At 53.8% G+C, this 15,702-nt stretch overlaps 1 protein-coding gene across 1 annotated transcript in view; it reads left to right on the top strand.

Annotated features, from left to right (window-relative positions):
- Nucleotides 1–15,702, top strand: part of FYCO1 (FYVE and coiled-coil domain autophagy adaptor 1) — a 64,295-nt gene that overhangs the window by 13,017 nt on the left and 35,576 nt on the right. The window contains 9 exon segments of the mRNA XM_070391684.1: nucleotides 588–713; nucleotides 4,232–4,338; nucleotides 5,676–5,819; nucleotides 6,709–6,799; nucleotides 7,771–8,721; nucleotides 8,723–10,153; nucleotides 11,350–11,442; nucleotides 12,149–12,267; nucleotides 14,338–14,505. Coding sequence (XP_070247785.1) covers nucleotides 588–713; nucleotides 4,232–4,338; nucleotides 5,676–5,819; nucleotides 6,709–6,799; nucleotides 7,771–8,721; nucleotides 8,723–10,153; nucleotides 11,350–11,442; nucleotides 12,149–12,267; nucleotides 14,338–14,505 — 3,230 coding nt within the window.

Below are 15,702 nucleotides of genomic sequence, written 5' to 3'. Positions count from 1 at the left end.
GCCCTTTCAACCTGTTCTCTGTTTTACTTTGTGAAGATATTTATGGACTTTTTTTTCTCATGTAGCCAGTTTTGGTTTTGGATTTGAAGTGATTCATAGCTGACACTTACTTGAATTTATTGTATGTGTATTAAACATTGATGTAACGGATTAAATCCCACTAACTCATTTTCCTAAATTGAGACATAGTTAACACACTTCATGTTGCCCTTAAGACTTTTCACTTGTATTCCTTTGTCATAAGTTGTTATATATCTTTATCAAGGTTGTTACTAGCAAACTTTGGTGGTCTCCCACCCAACTCTATGCATAGAGATCTCTTCAAGAGATGAATTTTTTTGGGGGGTGGGCAGGGGCTTCTATTCCTGAATCTTAATAGTTGTATGACCTTGAACCAGTTATTTAACCTCTCCCAGCCTCAGATCTGTAAATTGGATTAAAGCACCTTCATTTACAATAAATAGAAATAATGCCAGTAAAGGGCCTTGCCCAGTGCCAGGCAACCAAAAAGCTATTGTTAGTTATCATTTAACGAGATGAACAGCAGTGGGTCTGGACCGCCTCTCTCTGTCCCTTTCCCTACCCAGTTCGATCAGAAGGAGAAGGCCACCCTCCTGGGCAACAAAAAGGACTACTGGGATTACTTCTGTGCCTGCCTGGCCAAGGTGAAGGGCGCCAACGATGGGATCCGATTCGTCAAGTCTATTTCGGAGGTAAGCAGAGCAGCCAAGGACCCCACATCTTCCTGTCACCCGTCTTCAGCGTCTCTTTACAGAGAACTTTGCTGCAGACAGTCAAGTGAGGAAGTGGTGTTTACGGGTGGTGAAGTAACACGTTAGCCCAGGTACACTCAGTGCCCACTGTCAGCGCAGGGAAGCCGCCCACATGAGCCTTCACCCAGTCGGGCCTGTTACGAGACCGCAGCCCACACTCATAGCGGGCTGTTCACACTGTGGTCGGCCCATGGGGCCCCGGAGGTGTACAGCACCTGCTGAAAGTGTCAGTTTCTTAGATAAATTCTTCATGTTTGCTGGGCTGTTGCTTGCAGGTTTTCCAGAAACCTTAGATTTGAAATGAAGAGAGTGATGTGGGATCTTAAGAGACATTAAATGCCGGTGTGCTAAGCAGCTTCCCACGTTAAGTGCTGAGCCCCTAGAGCAGAATGCCCTGGCTCCCGTTTTGCAAAACTCCAGAACAATCTCTCTGTCTCTCCCAAGTCTCCTACTCCTGAGGAATCTTTTTCTCTCGTACGCCTAGTCCATCTGAGAGTAAGAACTTTACATATTAGGGAGCAAGTGACCCCCTGGATTTAGAGCAGGAGGCCTAGAGGGTTTGGACATTTCATCTTTTCAGTGTCTTGTCTGTAAGTTTAAAGATACTTTAAAGGCAGCACCGTGCTCCTTGGCTGGCCTCCTGCAGAGACCGCAGTCAGGTGCTCCCGGGAGAACTCCTTTCCAGCGCTGGAGCCAGCTGGTTTCTTCTTATAGAGCATGACAGATACGCTGGCATGAGGGCTGGGCGTTTTCCACCAGCTGCACCTCTGACATCTGAGATCATGAAAGATCCCGGACTTGAGGAGTTTGTTCTGCCAGTGTCTTCCATGTCCGTGTAGCGCAGACGGGTCTTGTGAGATCTTGCCTGGTGGGCCACTGGGGCCTGTGATGTAGAGCATGCTTGCTGCTCCCCAAATCTGGAGGAGGTGCTCAGTGTTGCCCTCCTCTCCATATGCTGAGGAGTTCCCTTGCACTCCATCTCCCGCTCCTCACAGCAACTGCAGCCTGCGACCGCTGACCTCCAACAGCTCAAGTCTGGAAGTACATTTAGTTTAGTCCTCACGGCCCAGGGTTATGAAACGCCTCCATCTACTCTTTAGCTGGTTCTTATTCTTTACTCACAATTGCAGTCCAACCTTTCGAGGCCAGGAAACTGTCTTCTAGAAGCAGGAGCGTTTCCTGCTTGCACAAACATGGTTGGGTTTCTGGTGGCTGACATAGGCTCCCCTGCCCAGAGGGTGCAGTCCTCTCATCTGTTGAGGACTCTGCTCTCTGGGCACCACTGAGCTTGGGATGTCACTGGCAGGATGGACTGCTGGTACTTGAGTTAACTTTAATCAACGATCAAGTGCCAGTAAGCCAGAAGGTAAAAGTTCATGAGCAAGAGCATTGCTGGGCCCCTCTGGCCCCTTTGGGCGGAGGCAGCCATGTGGACTAAAGCAGTCAAGGGCTCTGACCTGCCACTTCTAGAGGTTCAGGATGGGCTCACGCTGGGCTCTGTGCATCTCCCCACATTGAGCAGGAGCAGAACCTGCCTTCAGCTTGGTTGTCAGGCTCCTGGCACATGGCCCGCGTAAAGCGGAATCAGCTCTCCTGTACCTTGTAGACTTCCTGTCCTCGCTGCTGCTGTATCACTTCCTGATAGACTGCATATGGTCTGATTGATTGCTAATAAATTTCAGGAATTAGGCCATAAAAGCAGACCCAGGATCTTAAAACGTAGAAAATAAAATGGCTGGGCAGTATTTTCATTTGTAATACAAGGGAACCACTGTTCTCTTCCCTAAGGGATGTTTAAAAAGACCTTAAAATAAATAGCTCCCTTTCTGTATATAAAATACATTCCATTAATGGGCCTGGTTAAAAACAAGACTCACGTGTTTTCCATTAAAAAGGTAAATGTCCCAAATGCTGTGACAGTAGCCATTTTGCTCATAAAGACAAGCCGCTCCCTGGGAGCTCACAGACACGGCTGTCCTGTGAGGTTGGCTCGGTTCCATGGGGCTGGTGGGGAGGGTGTTTATGTGACAGACACGCTTCGCTTCACCGCACCCAGCTCAGCTCTTCTCGCTGCCCGAGTTCCCTACCCGTCACCACTGGACACTTCGTTCTCACTTCACTCATCAGTGGCAGAAATGCTTGGACACAGTGATGTCATCAAGATTCCCCCGGGCATCTATCACAGCCAGCCGACTGTAGACAAGCCACGGCGGTTTGATAAAGCCAGGGCCACGCTGCCACCCACCTCCCTCCAGGCATCCTGACTTTACCCCAAACCCACAAAGCTGACATGGAAAAATGTCTTGCAGCCTTTGTGATTATTGAGGTTTCACACCTTTTTATTTTTTAAAAAGACTTCATGTTGTGGTATCATCTCCTTAAGTGAACCGTGAGAAGTCGGATAGCTCTGAGCTAAACGGTGCCTGGTCTTCTGGAGCCGAACCGTCGGCGGTATGAGTCCTGATTTGCAACTGGTCTCACTTGTCTTCTGTGGCTGACCCCTAGGTCTCGTCCATCTTGGCTGCTGTGTGTCCCCAGCTGGCAGTCTGACCAGCACTCTCCCTCTCCACAGCAAGCTTCCAGAAACCTTTAGAAACCATGTTTTGTTACAGTCGGGAGAGGTTTCGAAGACAGTCCCGTACCCAGGCCCTCCATCCAGCTCCTCCACCCTGAACGAGAACTGTGCTCCTTTTTCGTGACCCCCGCATAGCGGGGCCACCTAGATGCACCCCTGCTCTCCCCCCTGCCCCCCCGCCCCCCCCCCCCCCCCCCCACACACACACCTGCTGACTAAATGCAGTGAGTTGGTGTAGCTGCAAAGAAACCCACCAGGAAAGTGTCGACGATGCGTGCACTTCACTGCTGGTCTCATGAGGGTGCAGAGGAGGCAGTTATACAGTCATTAGAACTTCTTAAAAGTCCCCTTACACAACCCTGCCCTTTGCCCTCCTCTCTCCCCCTCCACAAGGGCTCCAGCCAAGCCCTGTAAGCCTCTTCCGCCAAACAGCCCAGATTAGCCACGCTGACCAGCTCTCGCTCAGGCTCACTTCTGGTGTGAGAAGTCCTTTTTCGGCCTCCAAGTTTCATTCTGAATATTCCAAATTAAATCATACAGTTCTTCTCTGACTCCAAACCCAGAGACTCTGATGGAGTAGAACCCACAGGTGTTCGGAGCCTCGTGAACACATCTTTCTGAACCTGCCTATAGGTTATTCTACAGGTTATTCTTGGAGGGAGGCCCAGAAGAAGGTGACCCACTTCAGGCCTCACATTGGGGGGTGATGTTATCAGATGTTTGTGTCCTTTGAGGGACATGAGTGAAGCCAGTGTACAGGGTAGAACTGGGTGGCGTTGTCTGTGCTGTTTCTGTTTTATGCAGGCCATCTATGGGTGCTCACAGACATGCGCCATTATGACTTAGGCTAACAGTTCTACATCCCCATGTCATCTTTTTCCAGCTCCGAACATCTCTGGGGAAAGGAAGAGCATTTATCCGCTACTCGTTGGTGCACCAGAGGCTGGCAGACACCCTGCAGCAGTGCTTCATGAACACCAAAGTGACCAGGTAAATGCCGACAGCTCTGGGTTGACCCTGGTCCATTCACAGGTGAACCCAAGTGCCCTGGTGAATGTAATGACACCTGCGGCTGCAGTGTCTGCCCTTGTGGCATAAGCAGAGCCCTCCCACATCTGTCATCCTCATGTGGGGGGCAAAGGGCACTAAGTGCCCCCCTGCCCCCAGGCTCCCCATGCTGAGTCTGAGTCCTAGAGCAGGAGCGTGGGTCCAGATTGACAAGCAGTTTTCCCTGGGGATGGCATGGCCTTGGCAGGCACTAATGAGTGGACACACCCCCCTGGTCACCCTGGCCTGTCTGCAGAATCACCTGTGGGGTTTTGAGCCCCACTGAGCCTGGGCCTCACTGAGGTAACCAGGCATGTCTGGGCACCCTGGAGGTCATGATGGGCACCAGTGAGGGAACCTTTGGGCCACTAGTGATGACACCTGGGGTGGGGGAGGGGTTGAGTGTGTAAAGCAAGTGGAGTGAGTGTGTCAGACCAGGACCCCACTTCCAGCTCTGCCTCCCTCTCCCTAGGGAGCGTGCCTCCAGGTAATCAAAGAAATCATTGCTGAATTAATAAAAAAAAAAAAATAGAACTGTTGGGGGAGCATACTTTGTTTCATTTTGTCACCTTTAAGATGGATTTGCCTAAAGGTGTATTTCTCACACAGTGACACGTGAGGGCCTTTGTGAATTCATGTGAGGCGAGAGAATCTTCACACATTGGATTTGCAGGCTGTTTTGTTCTAGTCTTTGGTGAGAACAGCTTGGCTTCCAGTGTTTAGGAAGCCAAGTTCACGGGCATCAGCCAAGTAGCTCTTTAAACTCAGCAGTGTGTCCTTTTAAATTCTTCCTGCTCCAGGAAGTGAACAGCGGACACCACACAGTGCAGATCTTTTGTTCTTTGTCTTTTAAATTGGTGTCAGGACAGAAATTAGCAGTGAGGTCAAAGTCCTGTAATGAATTCTCCAGGAGGAATTGCAGATGAGACAAAAAGGAAGTGTTCTGTCCCCTACAACTACCCTTTCTGGGCAAGTAATTGAGACTTAAGGTTTCTCATATCCTTTTGGGGAAATAGATCTAACAGAAATAATAACTGTATAAGTATCTAGTTCATCTCAGGAATTTCTGTGAAGAGCAGGCTTATAGGGGAGTTAGGAGCTGCAGTGGAAATCACATTGCGGGGGGGGGGGGGGGGGGGGGGGCGTGTGTCTGTCTGTCTGTCTGTTCGCTTTAGTAGCCTGTGTTAGAATTGGATGGGGCAGCGCCATGCTGAGAGCACTCAATCCACTCTTTTCTTTCCTGCATTTCTTGTAACCTCACCTTGTATGTTTCCCTGCAGCGACTGGTACTACGCCCGGAGCCCCTTTCTGAAGCCCAGGCTGAGCTCTGACATTGTGGGCCAGCTCTACGAGCTCACCGACGTTCAGTTTGACTTGGTGTCCAGGGGCTATGACTTGGACGCGGCCTGGCCGACGTTTGCCAGGTATTGTAAAGGATTGCTTGGTTTAAAAGACAGGGTGGTGGGGGGATGTTTGAAGTTTTCAAAATTGCCACCAGTCTACTCAAAGGACTTTTGTGTGCTCAGTAAATACACAAAGCTTCACCACTCTTATGCCTGTTAATTGTACAGACTTTGTTGAACTGTGACTCACCAAACATCTGAAGGCTCCAACCTTAAGCTGACCTAATTGGCCAGGTGGCATGAGAGGAAATGCATATGCAAAAGCCAGGGTTTTTTAATGTTAAGGGACGTGTGCCAGTCTGGGGAGGAGCAGGTGGGCTTTTTCCCGTTCATTCGTGTCCTTGGGGGTTAAGGAGGCCTTCCAGTCAGGAAGAGGGAGTGGAAGCTACAGCCTGTCTGTGGAAGGGTTGCTGGGAAGGTTGCCATGTTTTCACTTTTTACACCAAGATGGCGCTCAACACGTCATCCCGCTGAATCCTGACAACACACCAGGAGGGTAAGGCTGAGGACACGGGCTTAAAGAGGGGGACTTGCCCAAAGTCACACGGCTGGTGGGCCGCAGAGGCAGGGCCTGCACCTAACTCCCCAGGACAGCCACCTGACTCGAAGCAGGTCTGTGAAGCCGTGACCATGAGCCCCTAGGCACGGTGTGACCTTATGGACCACGTTGACTGCTCCTTGTTCCCACTAGCAGACAGACTGAGGCAGGCACCAACAGTCAAGGAAAGTTTAAACCAAAAATTGGGAAATACTACACTCACTTAGGTGTTGTTTGGCACAGGGAGGAAAGCCATCATGTTTAAACGTTTACAGCGGAGTCCCCCCAACACACCTGGTTTCCACGTGTGAGTGCGTGTGTGCGTGCGTGCTTCCTGCTGTGATACAGGTGTGCCTGTTCTATGCCCCGCAGGAGGACACTGGCCCCCGGCTCCTCTGCCTACCTGTGGAAACCCCCCAGCCGGAGCTCCAGCATGAGCAGCTTGGTGAGCAGCTACCTGCAGGTAATGCCCGAGAGGCTGGGGTTTCCCCGCCGTAGTGTCAGCCAGGTTGTGTCCTTGCCCCGCACAGCTCAGGGCGATGTTCTCAGACACCTTTGTTCCGGCCAGAGCAACGAACCCTCAGTTACACCCAATATTTTCTAGAGTCCGGGTTCTTATGACCAAATAGAGCTTAAGCCCCTTAAAAAGTAAATTCTTTTAAAAGCTTTAAGGTATTTGAAAAGAAGCAGGTTAACATTCTGGTTAAAAGCGGCTGAGTCAAATCCCGCCTGTCACCTACCAGCTGTGCCCCAGGAAGATGCCTGACCCTCTGGAAGCATCAGCTCTCACACCCATACGAAGGGGATCGAAAAATCACCGTAGCTGAGCGGATGGTTGTGGGGTGGGTACAGGAGCCGTGTACTGCGCATAAGGGCTTGACACAGCAAGTGCTAAATAAGTGCTGGTGGGTAGGGTTAGTTTTGGTAGTTTTGTTAGAAATGAAGGTGTCAGAGTTGTATATAGTTTTGTGGGAAAGGCTGCTGAAATTACTCAACAAAACAAAATAAAGGGACTTAACATAAGCAGCATTAAGAGTAGAAAATGGACTAATCCTTCACCCTGTTTTGTGGTCTAATCACCCCAGGAGTTGTGGGCATAGTTCGTGGTGGACAGTAGTTTAAGTTATGTAAGTTAAGTTAGTAACATTTTTATGTTACTAATGCACAGGAATCTGAGTGGGAAGCAAGTTCTGAGTCTTGGGGCTCTCACGTGTGTGGCCCTGGGTGTTCAGGGTGTGCTGCTGGCAGGTGCTGTGAGCAAAAGGGTTCTCATCCTTTGAACAGCTCGATGGACTAACCTTAGGTCATGTAATTGCTATATTGTTACTTCTGTTCTCATTAAACTTTAAAGATTTTCCAAATAGCCATGTAGCTTCATCCCAAAGCCATGTTTTTGTTGTTTTCCTCCCCCTTTTCCCCTCCCCCCACCCCCAGACTCAGGAAATGGCCTCCAGCCTTGACCTGAACAGCCCCTTGAACAACGAGGCACTGGAGGGCTTCGATGAGATGCGGGTGGAGCTGGACCAGCTGGAGGTGCGGGAGAAGCAGCTGCAGGAGCGCATTCAGCAGCTGGACCGAGAGAACCAGGAGCTGCGGGCCGCCGTCACCTCACAGGGGGAGCAGCTCCAGGTGGAGAGGGAGCGGGCCCGCTCTGCAGCCGAGGACAACGTCCGCCTAACGCGCATGACGGCTGAGCTGCAGAAGCAGTGGGAGGTCACCCAGGCCACACAGAGCACCGTGCAGGAGCTGCAGAAGTGCCTGCAGGCCCTGGAGCCAGGCCCTGCGGAGAAGGGGGGGGATTCCCACTTGGCCCTGCAGCGGCTGGAGCCCATGCTGCAGCGCCTGGCGCAGGAGCTCGAGGCCACACGGGACGCGCTGGGCAGGAAGGATGAGCTTTCGGCTAATGTCCCAGGTCCGGGCATGGCTGAGCAGAAGGCAGATGTGGCACTGGACACAAAGGGGCAGCCAGAGCTCGACCCCAGTGCCTCGGCCCTGACGATCCAGCAGCTGGGGGAGAAGCTTCACGCCCTAGAGCGGGAGAGCACCAAGGTCCAGGAGCTCAACAGGCAGCAGAGCACGCAGCTGGAGCAGCTGGCCAGGGAGCTGCAGCTGAAGGAGGAGTCCCGTGCCGGCCTGGAGCGTGTCGTCAGGGAGATGGCCTCGCTGCAGGAAGAGCTGTCCGCGAAGAGGAAGGAGGCGACCCAGCTCCGGCGCCGGCTGCAGGAGTCGCTGGCCCACATGAGCACCATGGAGGAAGAGCTGGCAGAGGTGAGACAGGTCGAGCGGCAGCAGCGCGAGGAGAAGGAGCTGCTGCAGCGCGAGGCCAGGTCCCTGACACGGCAGCTGCGGCTCCTGGAGACCCAGCTGGCACAGGTGAGCCAGCGCGGTGAGCGACCTGGAGGAGCAGAGGAAGCAGCTCATCCAGGACAGAGACCGCCTCAGCGAGAAGGTGGGGACGCTGGAGCGGCTGGCTGCGCAGCCAGGCCCCGGCCTGCCTGTGGCAGCGGAGAGCAGTGAGGTGCTGGCCCCCCAGGATTCCGCCCTGCAGGAGGGACCGATGGATGGTACTACAGTTCAGGGGAGCAGCCGGGAGGAGGAGCTGCGGCAGGCCAACATGGAGCTGGAGAAGGAGCTGCAGAGCGTGATGGCCCGTAACCAGCGCCTGGAGGACAAGCTGCGGGCCCTGCAGACGGATTACCAGGCCCTGCAGCAGCGGGAGGCAGCCATCCAGGGCTCCCTGGCCTCCCTGGAGTCCAAGCAAGCCAGCATCCGGCACATGGGTGACCAGATGGAGGCCAGCCTCCTGGCTGTTGTGAAGGCCAAGGAGACCATGAGGGCCCGCATGGCCGAGAAGGAGGCTGCCCTGCAGAGCAAGGAGGCCAAGTGCCAGCAGCTGCGGGAGCAGATGGAGCAGTGCCGGCAGCTGGCAGAGGCCCGGGAAGGGGAGCTCAGGGCTTTAGAGAGCCAGTGCCAGCAGCAGACCCAGCTGATCGAGACCCTCAGAGCAGAAAAAGGCCAACAGGGGCTCAGCCCACCTCAAGAAAATGCATCCCAGGACCTAGCTGCCCAGCTGGCCCTATCTCAGGCGCAGCTGGAGGTCCATCAGGGGGAGGCTCAGCGAGTGCAGGCTGAGGTGGTGGACCTCAAGGCCAAGCTCCAGACAGCCCTGGGTGACCGAGAGAAGGTCCAGAGCCAGCTGAGCGTGACTGAGGTGGCTCTGCAGGAGCACAAGGCCCTTGTGCAGCAACTGAAGGAGCAGAACGAGGCCCTCAACAGGGCGCATGTCCAGGAGCTGCTGCAGTGCTCAGAGCAGAAAGGGGCCCTGCAGGAGGAGCAGGCCCAGGAGGCCCATCTGAGGATGGAGGAACTCCAGGCCCTGCAAGAGGAGCTGTCCCAGGCCAAGTGCAGCTCCCAGGAAGCCCAGCTGGAGCATGCCGAGCTGCAGGAGCAGCTGCACCGGGCCAACACAGACACCGCCGAGCTCGGCATCCAGGTCTGCGCACTGACCGCGGAGAGGGAGCGGATGGAGGGCGTGTTGGCCTGCACCGTGCAGGAGCTCCAGGACGCCAAAGAGGCAGCTGCCAAGGAGCGAGAGGGCTTGGAACACCAGGTGGCGGGGCTGCAGCGAGAGAAGGAGAGCTTGCAGGAGAAGCTGAAGGCAGCCGAGGAGGCAGCTAACTCACTGCCTGGCCTGCAGGCCCAGCTGACCCAGGCTGAGCAGCGGGCCCAGGGCCTTCAGGAGACTGCACACCAGGAGCTTGACACCCTCAAGTTCCAGCTGAGCACCGAGATCATGGACTATCAGAGTAAACTTAAGGTAATCCTAGCCTTGACCATGGGCTGCACCTGTCTCCTGCGGCAGGACCTGGTGGGTTCATGAGGGGATAGGACGCACCTTCAGCCACGGGCACATGAGGGCCCAGGTGTACATAGTCCCGTCCCGCCATCATAGCTCACAGCATCCTCTCTGCAGGAACATGCTAGGGGCCCAACATTGGGGAATGATGCCTTAGCCCAGAAATCTAAACTCAAGGCCATGGCTCACAAGTTTGGCCCAGAGAATTTTTTTAAAATTAATAGTCAGCATTCAAAGAGCAGGATGTTTACACATTCACTTTGGGCACTTTTTCAAAATCTTGAGAGATTCCTTTTTTTTTTTTTTTAATATTTTTTTATTGATTTTAGAGAGGAAGGGAGAGGAGAGAGAGATAGAAACATCAATGATGAGAGAGAATCATCATTGATCCGCCTCCTACTGGGGATCGAGCCTGCAACCTTGGCATGTGACTTCCTGATTCATAAGTCGACGCTCAACCACTGAGCCATGTTGGCTGGGCTGGAATCTTGAGCGACCTTAAAGCCTATGCCCTCCTCGGTGCGGCAGCGGTCAGCAGGAGCTGGGCGGGCACCGCCCACATTAAAGGGGACCTGCATCCTCTGGTATTTTCCTTGCGATCCTTCATGCACTTACCCAGCCCGTTTGGGCATGTGAGTTTGAAACCCCTGCTGTAGCCTCTGTGAGCAGCAGTCCTGGCTGCCTCGAGGCCTGTGTCTGTCCCCTCAGGTTCCATTCTGCCAGCAGGTGCAGTCGGAGGGAACTGACTCCGTTATCACAGGGCCTTGGAATAGATGAGAACAGCGGTTACCACATGCCTTTGATGCTGCACAAAGAAAAGGAGTTAAGTGAGGACAGGGATGACTGTTCTCATCTGTTCCAAGGGCCCCGTGATAAATGGCATTTGTTTGCACAGATGTGCCTCCTATCGCCCCATCCCATTCAGCTCCATGGGGCTCAGAGGCCACATTTTCCCTTGCAGAAATGAAATTCTAAGTTGGGGGACCAAGCTAAGTCTCTTAGTAAACTTGGAAGAGTTTTATTACCAATGAAGCCTGACGCCTATTGAGTTTGGGGGAAAAGAGGGAGGTAGCTTGTTTTTACCCATTTGGGGAATGTGGCTGAGGAGTCTCAGAGCAAGGACCTCACATCTGCGATCCCTTTCTCGTCCTCTCCAGACTGCCAGCGAAGAGTGCAGGAGCCTCCGGGGCCAGCTTGAGGTACGAGGCCAGCAGCTGCGGGCCGCCAAGGAGGCCGTGGACAAGCTGGAGGTAGGCCTGGCGGGGAGTGCCCCTCTGGGAGCCCTGATCAGAGGCTGGCACCTGGGAAGGGAGACCGATGTGGTGGCCTCCACCTGGTCGTTTTCTCTCTCAGAGTGTGGACCCATCAGGGGCGAGGGGATCTGGTTTGATTCTCACTGGACCATTGAGAGGCTCCCCATAGGACTTCCCATTCCCAAGCTGAAGGGGTCATCAGTCCACTTTTGCAGACACCCCGAGTTTGTATCTTGGTCCCTTTCACTCCCCGGACACCTGGCTGGAGCTGCCAGATGTTTTTTTCACGCAGCCTCTGGCAAGGAAAACGTCCTCTAGTCATCCCTGCAGATGTGCTCTGAGTCAGTCTGAACCGAGCAGGGACGGGGGTGGCGCTAAAACCACAGTCTTCAGGGCAGAGGCCTTTTTCACTGAATCCTGCTCCCTGCCGCCCACCCCCAGCCCCACCCTGGAGATCCTGACCCCTGCCTCCCCTCCAACCACCACAACCGGTTGCCTTTGATGCTTAAGGGACTTCATTACAAATCGGAGTGTGTCACACGCCACAGACATAGAGCAAAGGTTCTTGGCCTCATTTAAAACATAAAAACAGAAGTCCCTCCAGTTGGAAGGGACCAGCCAGATGGTGAGAGCACAGCTGTCGCCTCATGGCGTCTGACATGTGCTTCTGCGCCTGAGTATCCGCCCTGCCGTCCTGTGCCAGGCCACCCAGGCAGACCTGGGAGAGAAGCTGAGCCGCACCAGCAGCCGCCTCTCGGAGTGCCAGGCCGCCGTGCTGAAGAAGGACAAGGAGGGGGCCGCCCTTCGAGAGAACTTGGACAGGTTAGTGACGCGGCCCTCCCACGCGACCCTCCCACGCGACCCTCCCACGCGCCCCTTTCACGAGCCCGGTGGCAGTCTTCAGGGAAGGGGTATTGGGTGCAGTCATTTAGAAAGTCAGCCACTCGTGAAACTGAGGTCCTTTTTCAAGAAAAGCCACAGACCAGAAAGTGCTTGTGCCGGAAGCATGCCACCGAGAGCCTGGCCGTCGCCCCTCACAGCTTTGTGGACGGCAGGCCCTTCCAATTCCACTTCCTTACCCCTGGCAGGCGTATTTCAGTCCGGTAGCGTCGTGTTTTGGAAAAACTAACAGGAAGTAAAAGTTGGGATGTAATAATGGCAATAAAAGCAGCAGACACTTAAATAATGCCTGAAATGGAGCAGGTACCGCCTTAAATACTTCGCATCTAGTTGCCCACTTAATCCTCCCAACAGTCCAATGAGGGTGGTATTATTTATTCCCATTTTATAGGTGGGAAGAATGAGGCTCAGAAGAGTTCATTTGCCCTCCCAGGTCAGACAGGGTGTAAGCGGTGGTAGAATTGGAACCCAGACACTTTGGGCTCCAGAGGTCTGTTTTCTCAACAATATCCGGACAGACACGTGTTCTGTTTGACTGGGGGGGCGCTGGTGTTGGTGCGCGTGTGTGTGTTTCCCCCACTAAAGAGGTGCCTCGAGCTCTCCCTCATTTCCCAAGCTCGTCCTGACAGTGAGCGAGTGCACCAGGGACCCTGGCCGGCTTGTGTCCCCACAGCCGCTCTGGTGCTGTGTCTGTGCAGAGCACATCACGCTCTCACCCTTTCCTCATGGTTTTTAACCTTATAGTTGGGGCCTATCTGTGGCCAGCCCCTGCGCCTGCCCCCTGTGCCTCCCTGAGCCTCCTCGTCTTCAGGCTTAGGGACCACCTGGAGCACGAGCCCACCACCTGGCCATGGGGCCCAGCTCGTCCTGCCAGGGGCTGATGAAAACAGGTGTAGCAGGAGGAGATGCAGGGACCGAATTGCACGTGTGCCCAGCTCCACCCCCAAGGCAGGCACCCGAATTGTGCCGAGGGTTTTACTTTTCTACTCACCCTCCTCCCCTTCTCCTCAGAGTCTGGGCCCACCAGCAGGAGATGCAGCGCCTGTTGGGTGTTCAGTGGCTAGACATGCATTCCTTCTCACCTGACTCCTGGCTCCATTAGGTCACGTTCACCTGGCAGTGTAAATAGAACTTCTACGTTGGTGATGGGTTGTTTTTAATGCAGTAATAGTGGTTGGTTGTGAGATCTCACACCATTGTTTTAGCTGCTCCAAGTTTCATTTTCCATGTGGCAGGAGTGGATTTTTTGTTATCCACTGTGTGAGCAGGCCGTGCTGGTCTGTGTGTACTCATTTAGGTGGACAGGGTCTAGTGAATAGCCTCCTGACGACATTATGCTGGAGGTGAAAAGGCCGGATGAGATGCAACTTAGTTCGTCTCTGCAGAGCCCTCTGTCTACTGGAGCTTTTACGAACATCTTGTGGGCCTTGGGATTTAGAGAGCATCCTTGGCAAACCACTGCCTTAGGGGATAGCCAGGCTGAAGGTGGGGTGGGCAAGGGCTGGCCGACAGCGGCTCAGCCAGCACATCGGGCCGTGCCCGTGGAGCGCCTGCTGTGTGCCCGGTGCCATGTCTGTGTGTAGTGTCACAAAGACACATGAAGACTGTCCTCCATGTGGTCACCTCCAGGAAGCTGTGCCCCTCTGTCCTTTCTTTCCTGATTCCTTTTCCTCTTGCAAATACTCCCCCTCCCCAGCACTAGTCCCTGAGCCTTGTCCTAGGGCTCCTCTTAAAACCTCATTTCAACTCAGCCTGGGGTGCTCGAGTGCCTGCGGTTCCCTGCTCTTCCAGAATGCCCCTTGTGTTTGGTGTGAAGAGTTTGGGTGTGTGAGGGGAGTCCTCGAGGCCAGGGGAGTGCCCCACCTGTGAGCAGGCAGTGCCGAGGGGCTCCTTCACTGTGGGGGGAGGCTGGGAGGGCCGCGGGACCCTGTTAGAGGCCCAGGGGAAGCGGGAAGGAGTGAGGAGTCAGGGAACGTACCACTCCCCCACCAGGACCCAGAAGGAACTTGAAAGAGCCACGGCAAAAATCCAGGAGTATTGCAGCAAACTCTGCCAGGAGGCGAGAAGCCGGGAGAAGAATGACCAGAAGATGCTGGCGGACCTGGATGACCTGACTAGGACCAAGAAGAACCTGGAGGAGCGGCTGATAGAGCTGCTCAGGTGAGTGTTGGTGTTTCTTTAAAGACATGCAACTGTTCGGAACGGAACTCTTCATGGAAACGCGCCCCCTCCCCATCTGCCACACACACACACACACACACACACACACACACACACAGACACTCACGTACAGGTTCTGCTCAGGCCCATGGCAACCTGGTGAGAGTGGATTTCGGTTTCACAATTTTTTCAATTGCCTTATAATTTTCCTAAATTAGATCCATGCATTGCATGGCGATATTTTCTTAGATCTCTTTCGTCTGTGGGTGTCCCCACCATCTCTCTTAACTTTTTTTTTCTTTGCAATTTATTTTTGAGAAAGCCAGGTCATTTATCTGGTCATTGCATCCTCCTGAGGTCATCTAACGTGTTCCCCCAGCCTTTGTATTTCTATAAATTGGTGGTCAGAGCAGTGCTTCTCAGCCCTGACTGCCCATTAGCATCACTGGAGAGCCATTAAAAAAAATAAAATACTTACGTCCAGGCCTCACCCAGACCCAGTGGGAGTGGGTTCCAGGCATCAGCGAGCCAGAGCCAGAGCCAGAATCTCTGCTCTGCTAGAGGCTGGCTCAGACTCAGGTTCACACTTGTGGCCAGGACGCTGCATGGAATTGGCTTAGAGTTCTGAGGCGTTCAAGGGCCACATCGATCTGATTAGCCCTTTCTTTGAATGTTAGTTGCCATTGATAAGCAATGCTAGACCTAATCATTTATTTGGGGTTGCAAAATGGTGATGTTAAATTATAACTAAGGTGGACGTTTAAAAACGCCACCCACATGTCATCAATGTGCAGACCTGAGACCTGAGCACAGAAAACTTCCCCCGATGGGTGAGGAGGAAGCCCAGGTCCGCGGCATTCCCACATTCCCAGGGTGTGGGTGCCTGGCCTCCTGGGACAGAGAGGACAAGTTGTGGAGCAGCCGGGAGAAATGCTCGTCCTGACAATGTCTTGTGTGCTGGGAAAGCCAGTCGATTCCATGTTCTGGCTTTGGGGGTTAGGGGGTTGGTCTGGGGTTGCTGTGAGGTCCCTGGCTGGGCGGAGCCTGTTTCCCTCAGGGCTGAGGTGGCTCTGGTGTTGGTCATCAGGGCTGAGGTGCTGCTGGGCCATGTTAGGCCTTAGGATGGTGACTGGGGTTCCATCGGGAAAGAATTAAACACTTCCGTGTCAGAAGCCGGGAGCCCCGAAAGTGACCAAT

Source organism: Myotis yumanensis, unplaced genomic scaffold (genome assembly GCF_028538775.1).
Source record: "Myotis yumanensis isolate MYYU_CA2020_CCGP unplaced genomic scaffold, mMyoYum1.0.hap1 SCAF_14, whole genome shotgun sequence".
In the NCBI taxonomy this organism is placed as follows: Eukaryota; Metazoa; Chordata; class Mammalia; order Chiroptera; family Vespertilionidae; genus Myotis; species Myotis yumanensis.
Note: the sequence above shows the minus strand (reverse complement) of the source record. Positions and strands in the feature narration are given on the sequence as shown.